Source organism: Heterodontus francisci, chromosome 42 (assembly GCF_036365525.1).
Source record: "Heterodontus francisci isolate sHetFra1 chromosome 42, sHetFra1.hap1, whole genome shotgun sequence".
NCBI lineage: Eukaryota > Metazoa > Chordata > Chondrichthyes > Heterodontiformes > Heterodontidae > Heterodontus > Heterodontus francisci.
In genome coordinates, this window is record NC_090412.1 from 23,247,345 (window position 1) to 23,269,290 (window position 21,946).

The window sequence follows — 21,946 nt, forward strand, 5'->3', positions numbered from 1 at the left end:
GTTCAGTTTGGGTATTATCTGGATTGATACGTTGTAAACTGGGCGCTCGTCTGGGATTGTGGAGGGGGCGGGGCCAGATCGCTGCCCACGCCCCTGGGTGGGTGGGTGGGGTTGGCTCTCTAGCCACTCCCCCGAGCCGCTGTCCACGCCCCCGGGCCGCTGGCCTCTCCCCCGAGCCGCTGGCCACGCCCCCGGGCCGCTGGCCTCGCCCCCGAGCCGCTGGCCACGCCCCCGAGCCGCTGGCCTCTCCCCCGAGCCGCTGGCCACCCCCCCCAAGCCGCTGGCCACGCCCTGGGCGATTACGCGCGTGTGGGTCATGTGATAGGTCAGGTGAGGCGGTGCGGACCGGTGCTGGGTGATTGACAGCGGCGGCGGAGCGGGAGCTGGATCCAGGCCCAGACCCAGACCCCAGGGTGAGTGTGAGCGGGAGCGGGACTCTGGGAATTGACCGAAGTGCAGTACCTTGCAGGCTGCGGTAGGGACTGGTGCTGCCGCTGCGGCCCCGGATCTGGCTGAGCCGGGGATGGAGGCTGTTTGGGCCCCGAAGGCCGCGCCCACCCACTGGGCTCAGGGGGTGGAGACAGTTCCCTTATCCTGGCCCAGTAACCGGCACAATCTGCAGATAGTGAGCGGCCGGTGGATAAACCAGCGGGAAGAGACCATGGTCTGCTCATCCGGGAGTGGAGGGAGGGGGAGACACATCCTGATCCAGGGGGAGGGGGGCGGTGGAGACCCTGATCCGGGGGGGGGGGAGGGGAGTGGGAGGGAGGTGGGTTCCTAATCCGGGGAGGGGGAGGGGGCGGTGGAGACCCTGATCCGGGGGGGGGGGGAGGGGGCGGCAGAGTCCCTAATTAGGGGGGGGGGAAGACCCCAGTCTGTTGATCTAGTGGGTAGAGTTCCTGTGAATCCATTATGTTGATTTGGGGGGACGGGGTTGCCCCCATCACCCCTGTTGTACTGAGTTGGGGGTCCCTTTGTTCTGATTTGGGATTTTACCAGTAAGGTGCCAACACTAACACCTCCCCTTCACGAACCTCCAGGTCTGTCTGAGCTCCTCCCAAAACTCTGTTGCCCACATCCTAACTCGCACCAAATCCAGCTCACCCATCACCCCTGTGCTCGCTGTCTGATATTGGCTCCTGTTTTGGCAACTCCTCAATTTTAAAATTCTCATTCTTGTTTTCAAATCTGTTCATGGCTTCATCCTGACTTTTCTCTCTAAACTTCCACAACTCTTCGATTTCTGTGCTGCTCCAATTATGGCCTTTTGTCCATCTCTGATTTTCTTTGCCCCACCTTTGGTGGCTTTGCTTTCTGCTGTCTAGGCCCTAAGCGCTCCTGTTCCCTCGTACTCTGCTCCTTAAAACTGACTTCTTTGACCAAACATTTGGTCTCCTGTTTTAATATTACATGACTCCGTGTCAGTTTTTCTCTGATAAGACTCCTGTGAAGGACCTTGGGATGTTTTACTGCATCAAAGGCACTATATAAATGCAAGTTATTACTAACTGGCCTTAATTCCCAAGGGTCCAGCTGAATCGCGTCTCAGGGCTTGAGAGTTTATGTGAATTAAAAACCATAACGGCATCGCGGGTTGATCCCTTTGTGCTTCTGGTTAACAAGTACCAGTTTTATCTTTCCTGCATTTACAAGGTGGCTCCTTGTCTTTTAATTAGATTGGTGTAACTGCCTGCTTTAGCTGCATGGAGTAATCCACTTCCAGTTACAAGCTCAACAATACCACGCTAGAATCCAATCTTTATATAATATGCTAAAATGGTGTTACTGTAGCCAGTCAGTAGATTTTGATTTCCATTAGCCAACATTTTTGAAGATATAGGAAGCCCGACATAAAATTATATTGCACAAATGTCGTCTTGTGTAATTTCATTGAGCATCTAACTAGAAGTGGGTTCCTCCATGCAGCTAAAGCAAGCAGTGCGCCAATCTAGTTCATAAAAGACAAAAAACAGTGTTGTGAATGCAGGAAAAATCTAATTGCTTGGTGTACTGTCACATGTTGCCATGAGGTCAAAGACTGATGTGTTGTCATTGCCTTCGAGCCGTCTGTTCCTGTGTGTGCGGTACGTTAACAACTTGTTCTTCTGTGATAGATGAATGGGCCCTCAGTAACCGTTAACGGTGCTCTTGGACAGAACGGCTGTGAGACTGAGCCTATCTGGGAGCGACCATGGACTTTAGAAGAGATCCATAAAGCCAGTGGGAACTGGTCCCTCGGTGCAGACGCTGGGGTAAGTACAATCGTAACAATTATATCTTTGGCCTCCTTATCTCGAGAGACAATGGGTAAGCGCCTGGAGGTGGTCAGTGGTTTGTGAAGCAGCGCCCGGAGTGGCTATAAAGGCCAATTCTAGAGTGACCGGCTCTTCCACAGGTGCTGTAGAGAAATTTGTTTGTCGGGGCTGTTACACAGTTGGCTCTCCCCTTGCGCCTCTGTCTTTTTTCCTGCCGACTACTAAGTCTCTTCGACTCGCCACACTTTAGCCCTGCCTTTATGGCTGCCCGCCAGCTCTGGCGAACGCTGGCAACTGACTCCCACGACTTGTGATCAATGTCACAGGATTTCATGTCGCGTTTGCAGACGTCTTTAAAGCGGAGACATGGGCGGCCGGTGGGTTTGATACCAGTGGCGAGCTCGCCGTACAATGTGTCTTTGGGGATCCTGCCATCTTCCATGTGGCTCACATGGCCAAGCCATCTCAAGCGCCGCTGACTCAGTAGTGTGTATAAGCTGGGGATGTTGGCCGCCTCGAGGACTTCTGTGTTGGAGATACGGTCCTGCCACCTGATGCCAAGTATTCTCCGGAGGCAGCGAAGATGGAATGAATTGAGACGTCGCTCTTGGCTGACATACGTTGTCCAGGCCTCGCTGCCATAGAGCAAGGTACTGGGGACACAGGCCTGATACACTTGGACTTTTGTGTTCCGTGTCAGTGCGCCATTTTCCCACACTCTCTTGGCCAGTCTGGACATAGCAGTGGAAGCCTTTCCCATGCGCTTGTTGATTTCTGCATCTAGAGACAGGTTACTGGTGATAGTTGAGCCTGGGTAGGTGAACTCTTGAACCACTTCCAGAGCGTGGTCGCCAATATTGATGGATGGAGCATTTCTGACGTCCTGCCCCATGATGTTCGTTTTCTTGAGGCTGATGGTTAGGCCAAATTCATTGCAGGCAGCCACAAACCTGTCGATGAGACTCTGCAGGCACTCTTCAGTGTGAAATGTTAAAGCAGCATCGTCAGCAAAGAGGAGTCCCCTGATGAGGACTTTCCGTACTTTGGACTTCGCTCTTAGACGGGCAAGGTTGAACAACCTGCCCCCTGATCTTGTGTGGAGGAAAATTCCTTCTTCAGAGGACTTGAACGCATGTGAAAGCAGCAGGGAGAAGAAAATCCCAAAAAGTGTGGGTGCGAGAACACAGCCCTGTTTCACACCACTCAGGATAGGAAAGGGCTCTGATGAGGAGCCACCATGTTGAATTGTGCCTTTCATATTGTCATGGAATGAGGTGATGTTACTTAGTAGCTTTGGTGGGCATCCAATCTTTTCTAGTAGTCTGAAGAGACCACGTCTGCTGATGAGGTCAAAGGCTTTGGTGAGATCAATGAAAGCAATGTAGAGGGGCATCTGTTGTTCACGGCATTTCTCCTGTATCTGACGAAGGGAGAACGCCATGTCAACGGTCGATCTCTCTGCACGAAAGCCACACTGTGCCTCAGGGTAGACGCGCTCGGCCAGCTTCTGGAGCCTGTTCAGAGCGACTCGAGCAAAGACTTTCCCCACTATGCTGAGCAGGGAGATTCCACGGTAGTTGTTGCAGTCACCGCGGTCTTTGTTTTTATAGAGGGTGATGATATTGGCATCGCGCATGTCCTGGGGTACTGCTCAATCGTAACAACTGGTCACAGTAATATAAGCATATCTCTATATCTGCTTTTGGTTGCATTTATGCTGTAACGTGCAAGACTTGCAATGATTACTATTTCTGGTTTTCCTCAATGTCCTGTGTATAGTGCTTGCTTCTTGGAAGAGAATGGATGAGTAACCATCTCGGCTTCTAGCTGTGTTTGTCCCTTTAAAATTGCTGCGTGGCCGCATGTGTGCATCTTAAAGGGACTGCTGTTTGTGTGAGGCCTGTTTGTTTGCACGGCTGCACACCCGCGCACCTTACAGGGACCATTGCTCCTGTGTCCTTGTGCTTTATGGTGGCATGCTTTGCTCTCAAAGCAGGCAGTTTTAATGCAATACATTTCTACAAGAGGAACAATCTAAACTTTTCTTCCAAAAATATACTTGATTCATAAAATTTGTAAAAATACATTGCAAAACGATTCAAATTGGACACTTCATAAAGTGCAGTACAGATCAGTTTCTTTCAATACAGTACATGAGGTGCCTCACTACGCAATCTAACCATGATCTTGCCTCTGCTGAAAGTTCAGAATGAAAATATTGAGACTGCAGCTTACCTTTTAATGGTCCTTGCCAGTTTGTACAGGTGTACTTTCTGGTAAAATGTGAACTTGTCCACTTTGGCAGAAAGAATAGAACAGCAGTATATTATTTGAATGGAGAGAGACTGCAGAACTCTACAGTACAGAGGGATCTGGGTGTCCTGGTACATGAATCACAAAAAGTCAGCACACGGATACAGCAAGTGGTTAGGAAAACAAATGGAATGTTGGCATTTGTTGCAAGGGGAATCGAGTATAAAAGTATGGAAGTGTTGCTACAGCTGTACAGGGCTTCAGTTGGACTGCATCTGGAGTACTGTGTACAGTCTCCTTACTTAAGAAAGGATACAGTTGTATTAGGTGCAGTTCAGAGAATGTTCAATTGACTGATTCCTGGGATGAAGGGGTTATCTGGAGGAAAGGTTGAGCTGATACCCATTGAGATTTGGAAGAATCAGAGGTGATCTTATTGAAACATATAAGATCCTGTGGGGTCTTGACATGGTGGATGCTGAGAGGATGTTTCCCCTTGTCGGGGAGTCTAGAACTCGGGGACACATTTTGAAAATTAGCAGTCTTCCATTTAAGCCTGAGATGAGGAGAAATCTTTTCTCTTAGAGGGTCATTCGTTTGTGGAAATCTCTTCCCCAGAGAGCAGTAGAGCCTGGGTCATTGAATATATTCAAGGCTGAATTAGTCAGATTTTTGATTATCAAAGGAGTCAAGGGTTATGGGGGGAGGCAGGAAAGTGAAGTTGAGGCCACAATCAGATCAGTCATGAGCTTATTGAATGGTGGAGCAGGTTCGAGGGACTGAATGGCCTACTCCTGCTCCTAATTCCTGTGTTCTTGTGTAAATATGCCTCTTTCTCAAGGGTGGTGTGCAGCGTGTCAGTCAGTGAGGAGTCGGGCAGCAATAGTTCCAGTGTGGTATACTGGCATTCTGGTTTGCTCTTTTCACGTTGGGTGCAGGGCCTTTACCAAACTTCAGACGGCCGACACTAAACTTGTTTTAATCCAGGAAACCAGGATAGAACTGGAACCTGAAATAAAAACAGCAAATGCTGGAAATACTCAGCAGGTCTGTCAGCATCTGTGGAGAGAGAAGTAGAGTTAACGTTTCAGGTCAGTGACCCTGAAGAAGGGACACTCTGAAGAAGAGTCACTGACCTGAAACGTTAACTCTGTTTCTCTCTCCACAGAGGCTGCCAGACCTGCTGAGTGTTTCCAGCATTTCTTGTTTTCATTTCAGATTTCCAGCATTTGCAGTATTTTGCTTTTATAGAACTGGAACCTAATCTTTACACACTTTATAAGCTTTTGTTCACAGCAATACTTATACAAATGTGCAACTCCAAGCCCAGCAACCACATATATTTTATATATAGGAGTGCAAGTGAATCCCCAGTTAATGCCCACCACCTGAATACAATTAAACATTGTTTTTGATGGAGCCCTTAAACATTTGCTACTCTGTCCTAAAGCTACTCTGCTCCTGCAAACAGTCTCAGATATCTTTGTGCAACTGAGACTTGTACCTCCGATTTAAATAAATGTTATAAAGAGGGCTTGTGTTTAATATATTTTGCTCTGGCCTTAATTTAACTCCTGCTGCATGGTGTCAAATGTTGGACCAGAGCTTTCGGGTTCAACTGACTTTTTTTTCTGGGTCTTTGTTAAAAATTCAAGAACTAATTCAAGTTTACTGTTTAATACATAAGGAGGGCAACAGTTGGTTGGAATTGATTGCTACCTAGTGACTCCTGCTGCAGAGTGTACTGGACATTAGATGTGAACTGCTGTGATGTTCTCCACAGTTGATGGCCTGCCCATTTACTAGGCTCTCACGTGGTGAAGGGTCACTTGGATGAGATGTCGGCAAGCTGCCGTTCCCTGTGGAATCAGACGCAGCAAGAGTTGGTTCTTGGGATGGAAGAAAAGCTTTTGTGTACTGGCAGACTAAAAATGCAAAGAGAATAGATCGTCCAATCCGTGGGTGCCCTTCGATTGTTTGGCCCAAGCTGTTGCTATTTTTTTTCCGTCACTGGACACTGTTGAGCTGCTGCTAAATAGTGAGAGCTTGGGGAAGGTCAGGTGAGGTGTCCCGTCTATACATTGCTGCACTTCCAGCCCATGGTTTGGGCAATAGCCAGTCAGGTGAGGAATTTAGCTTTCTCTTTATCAGCAAAGTCCACTTTTGGTGACACGGGTGGAGAAAGGCAGTCAGCGGTGGGAGTAACATCCTTGTTTTATGGAGGTGCAGCGAGCAGCAGTTTGAGACTCTATTTTGCATTGCCTTGGTGATTCGGCACTAATTTACGAATGTAAATGGTGATTATTTCATATTTTTTGCCAACAGCTGCTTCTATTTCTGCAAGATTTCTCACAGCGAATGCTGTCCTGCACACACGAGATCGAGAAGCAGCTCGATGGCCTGATCCAGCACACAAAGGCCACAGACTCCCGCCTCCACAATGTCTTCAATGATTTCCTGATGCTGTCAAACATTCAGTTCATTGAAAATGTGAGTGAGTGTGGTGGCCATACGCCAATTGCCTTGCTGTTGCAAACCCTGTGTTGAGTTGAAGGCAGGGCTGTCTGCACAGTTTGGGTAGTGGTTTGGAACTGGTGTACGATGGGGACGGGAATGGGGAGGAAAATGCAAAACTAATCACCTTAGAAATAATGGCTGTAATAAAGTCTGATGATAATTACTGTCGCCAGCTCAACAATGGGCTATGAAGAAATCCTGCTTCTAATGCAGTCGAGTACCACTGGCTCATGCAGATTTCTGAGCATTGTCACCCTTCTATTCTGGGTTTCCTGAATCCATTCCTTGGTTTCCACATGGTCCTTTCCCAGCTGGGACCCATTCCGTTATTTTCTAAGGGTACATCTTCAGCTAGTATTTGATCAAGCATTTGATGAACTGAAGTTAATTTTCTTTCTTGGGGAGTTGCAGGGGGAAATATACTGGCATGTCACTGCTGGTGTACTCTCTGTGACCTAGTACGTCAGTAGGTGCAAAGTCTGGGGATACCTCAGCAGTCTTCATAGGAAATCTCTCTTCCCCCTGAAAATCAACTGAAATATTGGCGATGCTGCAACGCTTTGACTATTTTCAGAAATAAAAGGAACTCATAAGAGCACAGTGCATGAAATTAAGGACGAGCAACTAAAGCCAGCAAGTGATTTCCCCTCCCATAAAGTAACAAGAGGGTGGGATAATTACCAACCAAAGCAGATACCGTTGGAACTGAATGACAGGAGCTTTACTCTGTATCTAAGTTTTGCTGTAACTGACCTGGGAGTACTCAATACTGACGTAGGAACAGGCATAGGCCATTCAGCCCCTCAAGCCTATTCCACGATTCAATTAGATATGGCTGATTTGTATCTCAGTTCCATTTATTTGCCTTGGTTCCATATCCATTAATAACATTGCCTAACAAAAATCTATCAATCGCAGTCTCAACTTTTAATTGACCCAACCCCCCCCCCCCAATAAAGCCCCTCTACTTTACCCAGCAATGTACTTCAGTTCCAAACCTTGGTAGCCCCCATTGGGGCATTTCCATTTCAGCCATCCAGTGGCCCTTGTGTTTGCCAATTACGATAGTTTTATGTTCAGCCTACTCCTGTTAGGCACGTCCGAACTCGTTTCAGACAGGCACTTGCAGTCTGCAGGCAGGAAGCTTTTAATCAGATCCTGATAGCTCAGTCCACACTTGTTTTTGTTCTGCAGTCCCTTGAATACTGAATCAGCAATTAGCATATCCCTGGGCAGTATTAGCTGGTGGTTAATGAGTGTCGTTTGGTTTTGGGTTCTCTGCAATAAATGCATGGTGTTTTGTTTTTCTTTCACTGCTTGTGTTGAAATGTGGAAGCAGACTGTGGCTGTTTGTTCTTGCAGAGAGTGTATGATGAAGAAGTGGAAGAGGCAGCTAAACCAGAGAGTGGAGGGAAATCAACTGAGCCGGTATGGAACTGAACGATTTAACCAGGTTGTATTTTTGTATTTTGATGCGTGAATACCCAAACGTTAAAGGCTTTTTTTAAAGAAATGGTTCTGTTCTAATTTTTTTCTTTTTGTTTTGGGTTTACCAAAGCCGTGCACAAGGTTCTCTGTTCTGCTTACCTCTGTCTGTTATCTGATCTGAGCCCACACAGCAATGAGCCGCTGCGATTGCCAATAGTGCCCCTGGGCTAGGGGGTTAGGATAAATCAGTCAGGGTTCTGTTTGTGCTCCTTGTTAACTGTTGGATGACCCTCATGTTTGAACATTTGCAGTTGTGGGGCTCCCCAACACTGAAATATACAAAACCAGCATTTGACATGCAACAAGGTAACTTTGAGAATTGTTTTATCTTGAGGTGCAGCCTAATGTCAAGCTTTGGATGTTACTCTTGCCATTTGTTACATCGTTACCTGGAACATAGAGCTGTCGTATTATTGGTCGGTGTGTTTTTGAATATTTTGATTAATATGCACATGTTCACTGCACTCCTGAAGTGTTGGTTCTGATGTTTGTCTCGTGCAGGAGAGGACACGGGAGCAGAAGGAGGCGGAGCTAATCCCCAAGGTGCAGGAAGCTGTGCGCTATGGACTGCGAGTACTGGACTCCGCCTTCGAACAGCTGGATATCAAAGCCGGAAACTCTGACTCGGAGGATGAAGAAACCAATGAAAGAGTAGAACATCTGCTGGAACCCAAGGTGCGTGGGGCATGATTGAGGAGAGGGAGAACAACTCTCCTTTATTCGTTTAGTTCGACCTCATGTCAACTTGACTGCCTCTCTATATTGGAAATGCATGCAATCTCTGCTGTTTTCTCTCCTTTCCTGATGGTGTTGACATAAGGATAGCAAGACTTGCATTTATATAGTAGCTTTCATTAACGTGTGACATCCCAAAGTGCTTCACAGCTAACTAAATACTTTTGAAGTGTAGTCACTGTTGTAATGTAGGAACTTGTACTGGAGTTTTGGGTTCCATAGTCACTAACAGCCCGTTTCTAGTGAGAGTAAACCATGTGGGGTGGGGAAAGTGAGGAAGCACCATAAGGAAGCCTGATACTGCCCCCACCCAATGCCACACGTGCATTTTCCAGCAGGGATCACCGGAGGTGAATCCCAGCAGGAACACTGGCCGATTTTCTTCAACCCACCCCCTCAAACAATTGTAACATCCTAGAATTGTTCCAACTGCAATCCGCTAAGTCGCTGCGGGCCAAAGAGTAAATCTGGAATGATTCTGGTTTGTCTGCTTCACAAACAAGTGTGTGCTCCAATAAAAAGTGACAAGCTGGTGATTATTTATAGTGTCCTAACCTCAGGGATCCCAAAGCGTTTTAAATCTAATGAGGTATTTTTGAAGTGTAGTTATTGCAAATTAGCTGCAGCATTTCCTACAAAGAACAATGAGGTAAATAACTAAATAACCAGTTATAGTGGCTATTAAAAGCTAAATATTGGCCAAGATACTGAGGAGAACTCGCCTGCTCTTCCTCAAATAATGGCTTGAAATCTTCTTTGTCCACCTGAGATAGCACATGGGACCTCAATTTTATGTCCCATCTGAAAGACTGCACCTCTGACAGTGCAGCACTCCCTCAGTACTGCACTGAAGTGGCAGCCGAGATTATGTCCTTGTATCTACAGAGGGGGCTTGAAACCATGAATTGCTGACTCAGGTGAGGTTGCTATCACTGAAGCGCAGCTGACGCCACGTTCTCCAGTGTTTTGGAATTTCGGCAGCTGTGGCAAATTATTTGCTTCTGAAAGTGTTTTTTTTTCTTCTCCCCTTTATTTTCTTTCTCTCTGTCTCATTTTTGCTACCTGACTTGCTCTTTCTCGCTCTCCCAAAAGGGGGATTCACGCTGAAGGTGAGGTTGCTGAGCCTGAACGAAAATTGTGGCTTTCATGACCGTACGTTTTGTAACTTGACTTTGAGCCAGTCAAAAACATTGCCCAGCGGTTTCTGGAGACCCGTGCTTATTTAACCTCCTTGATCGCTGTGCAAAGTGACTGCACCAAAATAGAATGATAGAATCTTAAAGCATCGAATGAGGCCATATGACCCATTGTACCTGTGCTGGTTCTTTGAAACTGCTACCCAGTTAGTTCCACTACCCTAATCCTTTCCCTGTCGCCTTCCAAATGCTTCCTCTTCAAGTATCTATCCAATTCCCTTTTGGAAGTTACTATTACGTATGCTACAAGAACTTTAAAGGTTGCTTTCGATGCAGATACTGTGACTGATTGATTGGAATTCTACATAATTATGCTCGCAGTTTGCCTTTTGTGTCTTTCATCTTGAGTCATTAACAGCAGTGTCTTCAATCATGGCTAAACTGGGCAGAGCAGGGGGATTGGAATAGAATAATTTGTATGTTTGCAGTGTGGGGGGAGGGGGTGGAAAAACCTTCAGACTGTAAGCTTGGCCATCTTAATATTTTCTGATTACAGATGTTTAACATCTGTTTCCAGGGCTGAAGTTTAGATTTTTTGTTACCTCTTTATGGAGGCCCATTCAGAGAGGACTCAGTGCTCCAGATAGTGCTCTTCTTTGGATGAAAGAACAGTTTTGTAGATTTGTTCTCTGGATGTAAACGACACTGGAAAAGCTGTATTTATTGATCATCCCTAGTTGCCTTTGGAAGGATGGTGGGTTCGTGTGGTGATAGTCCCACAATGCTGTTAGTTAAGGAATACCAAGATATTGTGCCAGTGACAATGTAGGAACGATTATATGGTAAAGTCACGGTGTGTCCGGATCCTGTGGATCGTCTGTACCGCACCCTCCGTGTCCCTGTAATTTGAGTGGGTGGAGATTGAATTTAGCAGCAGGAGTATTGATCGAGAGGCCTGCTCTCTCCTGTTGAATTACTTAAGTGTTGTACAATCGCTGCAAATGGTGAACATTATATCCTAATCCTGACTTGATCTGATTAGATACTGGCATAGCTTGGAAGGGCCAGGAGGAGAGCCATTCGTCACTGGATGCCCACCTTTTCCCCTGTTCTGAATGTGTCAATGTACCATCATTTGCTATTCCAGTGGAAACAGGTAGGCCTGAGCTGTTGCCACCACAGACGTTTCCCTCCTTTTAAACAAAAATGAAAGAAACAACTTGCATTTCTGTAGTGCCCTTCACAACCTCAGGATGCCCAAATGTGCTTGACAACCAATAAAATAGATTTGGAGTGTAGTCACTTGTACTGTAGGAAACGCAGCACCCAATTTGCACACAGCAAGCTCCCACATACAGCAATGTGATAATGACCAAATAATCTGTGATGTTGGTTGAGGGATAATTATTGGCCGTGGGATCTTTTACATCCACCTAAGAAGGTAGATTGGGCCTTGGTTTAACGTCTCATCTGAATGACACCATTTCTGACAGTGCAGCACTGCCTCCGTACTGCACTGGGATGGGTCATGTCTCCCTTACCCTATGGCTGCTTAGCATAATTGTGCCCAAGGGAGGAATGAAGTTGGTGATTTTAAATGCATTGAGTAAGAATTACATGTACTCAGTTTGTTTTTGTGTCGATTCCAGGATCTGTACATTGACAGACCCCTGCCATATATCATTGGCTCTCAGCAGTTTATGGAGGAGGAGGATGTCGGCCTGGGTGATCTCTCCAGTGAAGGTACTGAATGGTCAAAGGTGAAAAGGGACCATCTGGTCCATTAAAACAAGCCCATCTTATGTGTGCTCGTCCCTGATAAAAGTGTTATATGGAAAATGTCTTTCTAGACGTTGCAACCTGTGCAGTGAACCTCAGAGATTTTGACTGGCATCTGGTTTCACAGTAACAGCAACATAACAAAATGTGCCAGTTAGGAAATAATAAACTACAGACCAGACCAGCTTATGTATCGATTGTCATGTACAAGAGCATCGGAGAGCTTTACAAAAGGCAAGATGCTGCACGCTGAGCAGGAAGCGAGGGATCTTTTAGGAGACTTTGGGAAGGTGGGGGAGTTAGCCAGGTGGTGTGTATTTTGGGACAGAATTCCAGAGGGTGGGAAACGGTGACTGAGAGTTTGGCATCTGATAGAGCGAGGGGCAAGCGGTAATCTGGAGTAAAGGCCTACGACCCGACCCGCACCCGACGATGTGTAGGGTTCGGGTCGGGTCAGGGACACACAGTATTAATTGGACTTGAAAGGTTGTTTAAAAAGATGAAGATTGGAGCCACAAAGTCAGTGACTGTTTGGTCACGAGTTAAACAGAAACCTTTGGACTTGTGCCCAGACAGGTTGTGCCACACTGTGCCAGTATCTACATTGCTTAAAATCAGCACAGCGATTGCTCGAAGGCTCAGAAAATATCATTATACATTACCTACACTCCTGCTTTACAGGTTGAAATACTTGCTGCAAGTTTATCCAGTGAGCAGCTGAGATGCAGAGACCGGGAAGGTCCTGAGTGATCATTATAAAATATACAGTATTTATTTAAAAAATATAAAATAATCACTCAGGGCTCAAGTCTAGTACTGTATGTATGTAGACTAGACCCCTGACAGTGATCATTTTATATTTTTTATATAAGTACTGTATAATTTATAATCACTCAGGACCTTCCTGGTCTCTGCATCTCAGCTGCTCACTGGATAAACTTGCAGCAAGTATTTCAACCTGTAAAGCAGGAGTCTAAGTAATGTATAATGATATTTTCTGAGCCTTCGAGCAATTGCTGTGCTGATTTTAAGCAATATAGATACTGGCACAGTGTGGCATAACCTGTCTGGGCACAACTCCATGGGTTTCTGTTTAACTTGTGACCAAACAGTCACTGACTTTGTGGCTCCAATCTTCATCTTTTTAAACAACCTTTCAAGTCCAATTACAGTTTTTGTTGCTTATCTGCACAAATTGAAAAAGTGAAAAAGGATTCTGAATCGGAAGGTAGGTAAAGTGAACATTCTGGTCGGCTCGGGAAAAAATGGGAGGACTCGGGCCCGATGTGATTCTGTTTTTTCCCGACCCAAGCAGGCCTTTAAGCTGGAGTCAGAGGACAGGAGGGTGTGGTCTGATGTAAATGGTTGCCGCCAGTCACTCGGAGTGTGCTGTCACGGCGAAGGTTTTTCAGATTGAACACAAAGCCAACAGAGCATGCCATGACCGGTGGAGGTGGTGGCTATTTAGTTTAGTTTAGAGATACAGCACTGAAACAGGCCCTTCGGCCCACCGAGTCTGTGCCGACCATCAACCACCCATTTATACTAATCCTACACTAATTCCATATTCCTACCACATCCCCACCTGTCCCTATATTTCCCTACCACCTACCTATACTAGGGGCAATTTATAATGGCCAATTAACCTACCAACCTGCAAGTCTTTGGCATGTGGGAGGAAACCGGAGCACCCGGAGGAAACCCACGCAGACACAGGGAGAACGTGCAAACTCCACACAGGCGGTACCCAGAATTGAACCCGGGTCGCTGGAGCTGTGAGGCTGCGGTGCTAACCACTGCGCCACTGTGCCTCTTATTGCTGAAATTTGTGCGAGAAATGACTGGAGCAGCAGAGTTCAGGGGTCAACTGGCTTGTTGGTGAATCAGGGTGGCTGGTTGGGGGAGAAACAGATAAGAATTCTGGTTTCAGTGGTGGAGGCAGGAAAAGTTCAGCAGACCATGGTCCATAGGGAGAAGATGGGGATCTTTATGATCGACTGGATATGGGGTTTTAAATTTAAAAACAAACTTGACTAAACAGATAGTGGAGGGGCGGTTTTAGACAAGTGGAAAGGATCATTACAGTTATGGGGCATGTGAGCTGAAGCTGCATGTGAGAAGGTACGTTTAGAGAGCACATAATGGTGGTTAGGAAAGAGAAAGTCTAGGTGGACTGTAGTGAAGAGATGGTAATACATGGTGAAGCGTAGTTGGAAAGTGCAGCATCTTTCCTTGGGACTGTCCCGACGTGGTGAGAAGATTTGCTTGGTCCTATAACTCAGAGCTATGATGCTGCAAGTACAACTCTTTAACAGGGCCACCACCAGCCAAACCGGTCGAAGGTTAGGAGCCAGACTGAAGACTGTGCTTCGCTTTCCTTGTAGAGGTTTGAGAGTCGGGCAAATAATCGATCCACGTGCAAATGCCTTTCATTACAGAAACAGCCCAGAGACAGAGTCTGTTGCAGACTTAGAAATGTAAACATTAACTTTGGAGCACCACAATCTGCTGAATGTGAGACAAGATGAGCTCCAATGGATGTTGCACATCTTGCTGTGGAAGAAAAAGATTGTCTCCTATGCCAGGGGTTCTCAACCATTTTGCTTTTGAGGCCCCCTCCCCACCCAGTGTTATAAAAATTCCAAGGACCCCTTGTAACATGATTATAACTAATTTTTGTATGGGAAAAAATACAATTAAACGAAGAGCCAGCATAGACGTAATGGGCTGATTGGCCACCTTCTGTGCTCTGAGAAAGGTGATCCATCACTTTGTCCAGTCTGAGTGCAAATGGTCTCCCCTTTCAAACAGTTTATCTGGAAGAAAGACTTCCTCAATTACTTCATGTAACAATAACCTGAATCCATTTATAAAGAGTAGGTATATATTTTTTTTCTGACAACTTTAAAATGGTCGATAACTACCATATGAATATCACATCATTCCCAATTAGATAAATATTTAAATCTTCATGCATTGTCAGAACACCGCAAAGCTAAATTGAGATTCCACTTCTGATGTCTGGAAACTTGCTGAACACCAAGCCAGTTGAACTGAGCGCTTTGAAGTTCAGTGTTAATATTTGTGAACTAAATGGGGTGATGCAAATGTACGATTGACTATTTTAGAAGGTGGTTTGCAGCTTTAAAGCAGAAAATTATAGTATAGTGTTTTCAGCCTGCTCATTTAACTAGGAATCAATGTTCATAATGTCAAGGAATGCGACGCCATTATTTCAGCGGTAACAGTTTTTACATCGCTGCATCTCCAGAGAAAGATCAAACCGATCGCATTCCAATGTCTGTCAAGCTGTTGGCACAAAATCAATGCCCCTGACATTGCAATCCTATTAAAACCAGGCACCCCACTCCTGCATTGCATGGGTTGATTGGCAAATTGTTTCATGAGCATTCGGTTAATGTGTAGGATTAAAATGTTACGGCATGTGTCAGAGTAACATGCTCAGTGATTCCCTTTGCATTGCTCTGACTCATTCAGGAATTAATCATTTTATTTAATAAGCCAGTTACAAGAGTGATATTCACTTCTCCCCGAGGGCTGGCTCCCATCGCCAATTACCGAAAGGCAAAAGAGCAGCTGGACCAGCAATATTGTGCGCTTCACCCACCTGGGCAGCAGGTGGCCTCTGCACAAGCGTCACTTCTATATATACACAAGCTAAAATCTGTCTGAGACCTTCTCCCTTGACTAGGTTATCAATCCTTTTAACCGTGCTTTGATCCATCGAAAGATAATCAGCTCAGGGATCGACAGTAACACTCCCGTTGATCATCGAGTGTAAAACAATAGTAGGCAGTGGACGTGAAGTCATTTTGAAGCAATCTGAAGATTTGGCAGACCCCTTGAAAGTTTATCGCAAGCCCCAGATCCCGTGTCCTGTACCACTAGGCTTCCGCTCAGCTTGGGAGCTGTGTTATCTGTGAGCCTCTGTCATTTCACAGCAAAGTAGTCTATAAGGCTGTATTGATTTTTAAAAATTTTTTTTTTAATTGCTGGATTTCTGAATAAATTCAAGTTGTTGGGTCAGCATCTAAAAATAAACGAAGGACAAAAGCTAAGGTCCACACAGCGAGTGGAGGCAGGTTCAATTGAAGCATTCAGAAGGGAATTAGACGGTTATATGAAAAGGAAGAATGTGTAGGGTTACGGGGAGAAGGTGGGGGAATGGAACTGAGGGTGTTGCTCTTTCAGAGAACTAGTGTGGACACGATGGGCTGAATGGCAGCCTCCTGCACTAACGATTTTGTGATTCTGTGGCTTTTTATTTCAGATTTCATTTATTTAAATTCCCTGGCAGCTGTTCTGTGATCTTCAGATCATTAGTTCAAGCCTCTGGATTACTAGTTCAGTAACATCACTATGGTGCTGTAGCCTGACGTGGTGGGGGGCAGCTTCACCATGCTGTGCTAATCCTGACGGTAGTGTTCCTGGAATGGGAGAGTATGCCTATCCCTAGCATTGAATATCCCTAAAGGTGGTGGGGAAGGGCTAATTCTTGGTCCAGGTGGTCCCTCTATTGTTTCCCAATTTGTTCTGTCTGACAGCAGCTCTGATGCTTTGTATTTAATGGTTGGCCTCATTAAGTAGAGGCTGACTAGCATTGTTGGCTCTGCTAATGGGTCAGTGGCCTGCCTGGACCAGGGAGGGCCCAGGTTGGATTCTGGGCTAACAGTGGGGTTGCTACAACTGGCCTGGGTGTCTCAAAGTGAGGGATCACTGTCTAGTAACTCCTGCTGAGAGTACACCTGTGGGGACAGAGCTGGGTTTGGCTCTGTTCCTTTCCTCTTCACATTTTCCTACTCAGACCCCTTTTCTAAACAAGGCTGTATCAGATGGCCACAGGACAGCTAGTTGCATCTCCTGGGGAATGGGAAATTTGAGTGACTGTTGGCAAAGGAAAATTGAAAAATAATGATTGCTAAAACGATTTGCCTCATGAAATTTCAATAGCCTTGTTTTTAATTCCTCTTAAAATATTAGCCATCCCTCTATCCTTTTTAATGTGCTCCTTTGACTTCAAGCTTTGCACATTGCTGATATCCCTGCTGCGTGATTTTCTAATTTATTTCTTTTGTGTAGAGTCTTTGGACAGTGAACATGGCAGTGTTATTGAAAGCGAGGAGGAGAAAGAGGAGGTGAGCAGGAAGGAAGAGGTTTGTTGAAAAGTGATCATCAGTGACAGGGACGGCCCACGTGCTTTGGGGCTGGACGAACCTGGGAGCCATCTCTATCACCTTGCTGCTTTCAGGCTATGGTTGTGGTCCAGTTCTGCATCTCAGTCCCCTGCAGGTGGTTGTGCAAAAGGATGGGCTCACTTCAACTTTCATCTAACTGCTGGCTTGACCTAGAAGCAGTTTAGCTCAGGACAGCCAATGCTTCGTCTGCCCAACCTGTTAATCCTAAGGTTCTGATAATCCTATTAAATGGGACTTTTTTTGTAGCTTCCTCCCACCTCCCCCACCCAACATGCTATGCTCACTCTGGTGAGTTAACCTGGTGCAAGGTCTTTGCTCTCCAGGTGTGTGCCATCTGTGTCCTCAGTGATGTGGCGTTATATCCTTATTCACTTGATAGTGTCCATGTAGTGAGTTGACGACAAGACTAACATTTAAGTACAAGCAGCTATAGATCATGACCACTAATCATGACCACAGGTGAGATGAGGCTGAATGGCCTCTTTCTGTGCTGAATGATTCTATCACCATGTCAGATTAGGTTATCTCCTGCTTTTAGCTTTAAAGATTGCTCACATAGCAGAATGTCTTGAATTGTTACTGCCTAAACCGTTCTTGTCTGATTGTAAAGCATCTTAACCGAGTGCCAAGTAATCACTGTTCGGAGAGAGAGTGCGAGTGTGTGTCTGTGTGTGTATGTCACAACAAAAGGTCTTTAGTCACTGGACTGTTCTGGCATGTTCTGTACAATTGATATAGGAATCTGGGGATGACTTTGCAGACGAAAGCGAGGACGATGAGAAAAAGCTGCCAAAGTCGGTCCAAGTAAGTATTTATCATGGATGCTCATATTATCTTTAAAGCTATGAAGCTACACGTTCCTCTGGCTTGTTTCACGAGTAATAACGCATTTTTTTTGTTGATCTTAATGTAGTTAAAATATCTTAAAAGGGATTCTTGTATTTAAATCCAAACCCAAGTGCTCTCTGAGCTTCTCTGTTGACTTAGTGGGAAAAAATACATTGGCACTAGTACCAAACTGTACAAATAGAAGTTCAGATTGGATTCACAGTCTGTGTTGAGTAAACTGATCTCAGCTGGGGGCAGCAGCTTCTCTTGGCCTCTGCCCCCTCAAGTGGAAAAACAGGTCAGTTTCTGCTCGATACCTCTATTATGCTGAATCCTGTTTGAAAGCACTCGCCATCTGTGAGCTTGTTCCCTTCAATGAGTCAGCATCTTCAGCAAAGATGGCAATTCACATTCTGGGACATAAAAAAAATCTTGCTGGGTGGTGTGCCTAGAGTGCCGAAGCACAAATTGCACCTGCTTTCTCTCTCTGTCACACTGCCAGCTTATGTGAGTAAGGGGTCAGCTGCAGATGGGTTGCAGCAGCGCCTTAAGGCATGTCTGAGCTTTCCTGCACCTGGAGCGTGGCCTGTCCTCATGTGGTCTGCTGTGTGGAGATGGGTGAGGCTACAGGATACCATAAGATAGTGCTAGAATTATTTTAATAAGTTGGAAAGCACACTTGTATAGTAAAGACAGAGACCTACAATGAGCAATTAAACAATTCTTACAGTTGGATCATGCAATCACAGATTGCCTTTTAGAATACCTGCATAGTTCTCCTTTAAGTTGATCTTTAAGCAGTGTTTTGAAATGATTTTAGTCTGAAAATTCATTTAAAAATTCTCATCCTTGCTTTCAAATCCCACCATGGCCTCGCCCCTTCCTATCTCTGTAACCTTTTCCAACCCCAAAATCCTCTGAGATGCCTGTGTTCCTCCAATTCTGACCTCTTGCACAACCCTGAATTTTATTACACTGCCAGTGGTAGGTGTGCCTTCAGCTGTCTATTCCCTAGGCCCTGGAATTCCCTCTGTCGACCTCTCTGCCTCTCACCTTCTTCAGGACGCTCCTTAAAACCTATCACTTTGACCAAGCTTTTGTTCACCTGTCCTAATAGCTCCTAGTGTGGTGTGGTGTCACATTTTGTCTGAATGCTCCTGTGAAGTGCCTTGGGATGTTATACTATGTTAAAGATGCTACATAAATGCAAGTTGTTGTTGTAGAAACAGCAGTTGATCAGTGATGAGGATGAAGATGACGACTCTGATTTGTTTCATGAGTCTGAGAAAGAGGATGATGACGGGGATGTGACGAGCATGGTGAGGAGTTCTTCACAGTCTGATGAAATTGCGCATTTGAGAGTAATTTTAAAGAATGCCTTTCATTGGTAACATACTTCACCTTCTTTACATTGCAGAAAAAGACGGGACAAACCTCCTTTGCAGAAGAACTAGCAGCACGGATTCAAGGAGAAAGCCCAGAGAAACCAGATGAAGAGAGTGCATGTAATTAATGGTTGTTTTGGGGAATGAAGGGGTGGGTGAGGGCAGGTGCTGTGAAACAATGGTTTCTTTATTTGTGATCAGTTTCCCCTGCATCATGCATGGTTCGAAGTCTTTGTCTGAATTTCTTTTTATTCATCATCCTACAGCTTTGACGTTGGGGGTGTCGGCAACGAAGAATCGAGTAAAGGTCAAGAAAGGAATTCAAAAGGCTAAACGTCAAGGTCAGAAATAAGATTCTGATTGGAAGCTTTGGGCTAAGTGTTGATATGTGGAGGTTGTCAAACTGGGAACTTCCTGTGTGAGTGGGAGCACAAGCAGGGACTTTATTGGTCATGTGAACAAAGTTCGGTCGTGGCTTGCCAGTGGTTTCTGGATCGGTCCCACATTGGGCTGCTGATCTATGCTGAGTTAGTTGACTCCAGCCACAGCAGTGATAGTGATGATAGAGTTGCCTTTCTGTGTGGGGTGGTGGTGAATTGGTCAGCATTACAGGTCCTGGTTACTATCGAATGGTCCCTGATTGAAGTACAAGTGTGGGCATTGCATGAGGGCGCGAACATGGTAGTGACACTAATAGCCATCAGTTGAACAGCCTGCCATCGGAGCTTACATATCGTTAGCACTTAGGTGGATAAAAGGTCAGTGGAAGCTTCTGAAACCCAGCAATTGTCTTTAGGTGAGGAGAAATAAACAACAACTTGCATTTATATAGTACCTCTAACACAGTAAAACATTCCAAGACTCTTCACAAGAGCGTTATCAAGTAATGTTTAACACTTATAGAGCCACATAAAGATATTGGGGCAGGCGACCAAAAGCTTGGTCTAAGAGGTAAGATTTAAGGAGTGTGTTGAAGAACGATAGAGGGTTAGAGAGATTTAGGGATGGAATTCCAGAGCTTAGGACCTAGACAGCTGAATGCATGACTGCCAATGGTGAAGAGATTAAAATCGGGGATGCACAAGAGGCTAAAATTGGAGGAACGTAGATATCTGAGGGCTGAACGGCTGTAGGAGGTTATAGCGAAAAGGAGGGGCAAGGCAGTGGAGAGATTTGAAAATGAGGAAAGAATTTTAAAATCAAAGCGTTGCTTAACTGGGAGCCAACGTGGGTCATTGAGCATGGGGGTGATGGGTGAATGGGACTTGGTGTGAGTGAGGACATGAGCAGCAGAGTTTTCAATGACCTCAAGTTTATGGAGGGTAGAACATGAGAGGCTGGCCAGGAGTGCGTTGGGACAGTTTAGAGGCAATAAAGGCATGGATGAGGGTTCCAGCAGCAGATGAGCTGAGGCTGGGGTGTAATTGGATGATGCTACATTGGTGGAAATAGGCAGTCTTAGTGATGTTGCAGCTTATCTCGTGGGTCAAATACGACACCAAGGTTGTAGATTGTCTGGTTCAGCCTCTCACAGTTGTCGGGGTGAGGGATGGAGTTGGTGGCTTGGGACTGGATTTTGTGGTGGGGACCAAAGATGATAGCTGTGATCTTAATATTTAGTTGGAGGAAATTTCTGCTCATCCCGTACCGAATGTTGGAAAAGCAGTGAAACAATTTAGTGGAGGGGTTAAGAGAGGTGATGGTGAGGTAGAGCTGGGTGTCATCAGCATATGTGTGGAAACTGTCACTGTTCTCAAAAAGGGAGAACCAAGTTCAATCGCAAAGCTTGTGATTTTAAACTGTATTGGGGATGTTTTGGACAGAACATAGAACGGGTGCAAAATATTCCTGTACATTTCTAGTAAGGTTATGAAATACTGAAAACACTTGAACTTTGTGTTTGCACGCCAGAAGCACAAGAATAAAATATACAACCGTTTGTCAATTTAAATTAACAAAGGTTAACCCCTAAATCCTTTAAAAAAAAAAATTATATGCGGGGTGTAGGCATTGGTGGCAAGGCCAGCATTTATGGCCCACCGCTAATTAACTTTGACAGTGGTGCTGAACTGCCTTGAACCGCTGCAGTCCATGTGGTGAAGGTGTTCCCACAGTACATTTCGGGAGGGAGTTCCAGGATTTTGACCCAGCGATGATGAATGAATGGTGATATAGTTCCAAGTCAGGATGGTCTGAGAATTGGAGGGGAACTTGCAGTGGGTGGTGTTCCCACACAGCTGCTACCCTTGTCCTTCTAGGGGACAGGGGTCGCAGATTTGGAAGGTGCTGTTGAAGGAGCCTTGGTGAGTTGCTGCAGTGCATTTTGTATATGCTATACACTGCTGGATTGCAGC

General features: G+C 45.6%; 1 protein-coding gene across 5 annotated transcripts in view; it reads left to right on the top strand.

The window, feature by feature from the left end:
* Positions 1–315: 315 nt before the first annotated feature.
* Positions 316–21,946, top strand: part of washc2c (WASH complex subunit 2C) — a 71,939-nt gene continuing 50,308 nt past the window's right edge. For 4 of the 5 annotated variants that reach the window (XM_068020211.1, XM_068020215.1, XM_068020212.1 and 1 more), the window contains exons 1-11: positions 316–413; positions 2,115–2,252; positions 6,834–6,998; positions 8,388–8,453; positions 9,015–9,188; positions 12,034–12,127; positions 17,264–17,337; positions 18,118–18,183; positions 19,431–19,526; positions 19,625–19,712; positions 19,859–19,933. In XM_068020211.1, coding sequence (XP_067876312.1) covers positions 2,115–2,252; positions 6,834–6,998; positions 8,388–8,453; positions 9,015–9,188; positions 12,034–12,127; positions 17,264–17,337; positions 18,118–18,183; positions 19,431–19,526; positions 19,625–19,712; positions 19,859–19,933 — 1,036 coding nt within the window. In that variant the 5' untranslated portion in view covers positions 316–413. The remainder of the gene's footprint in view (positions 414–2,114; positions 2,253–6,833; positions 6,999–8,387; positions 8,454–9,014; positions 9,189–12,033; positions 12,128–17,263; positions 17,338–18,117; positions 18,184–19,430; positions 19,527–19,624; positions 19,713–19,858; positions 19,934–21,946) is intronic. The other variant, XM_068020213.1, reaches the window with a different exon arrangement.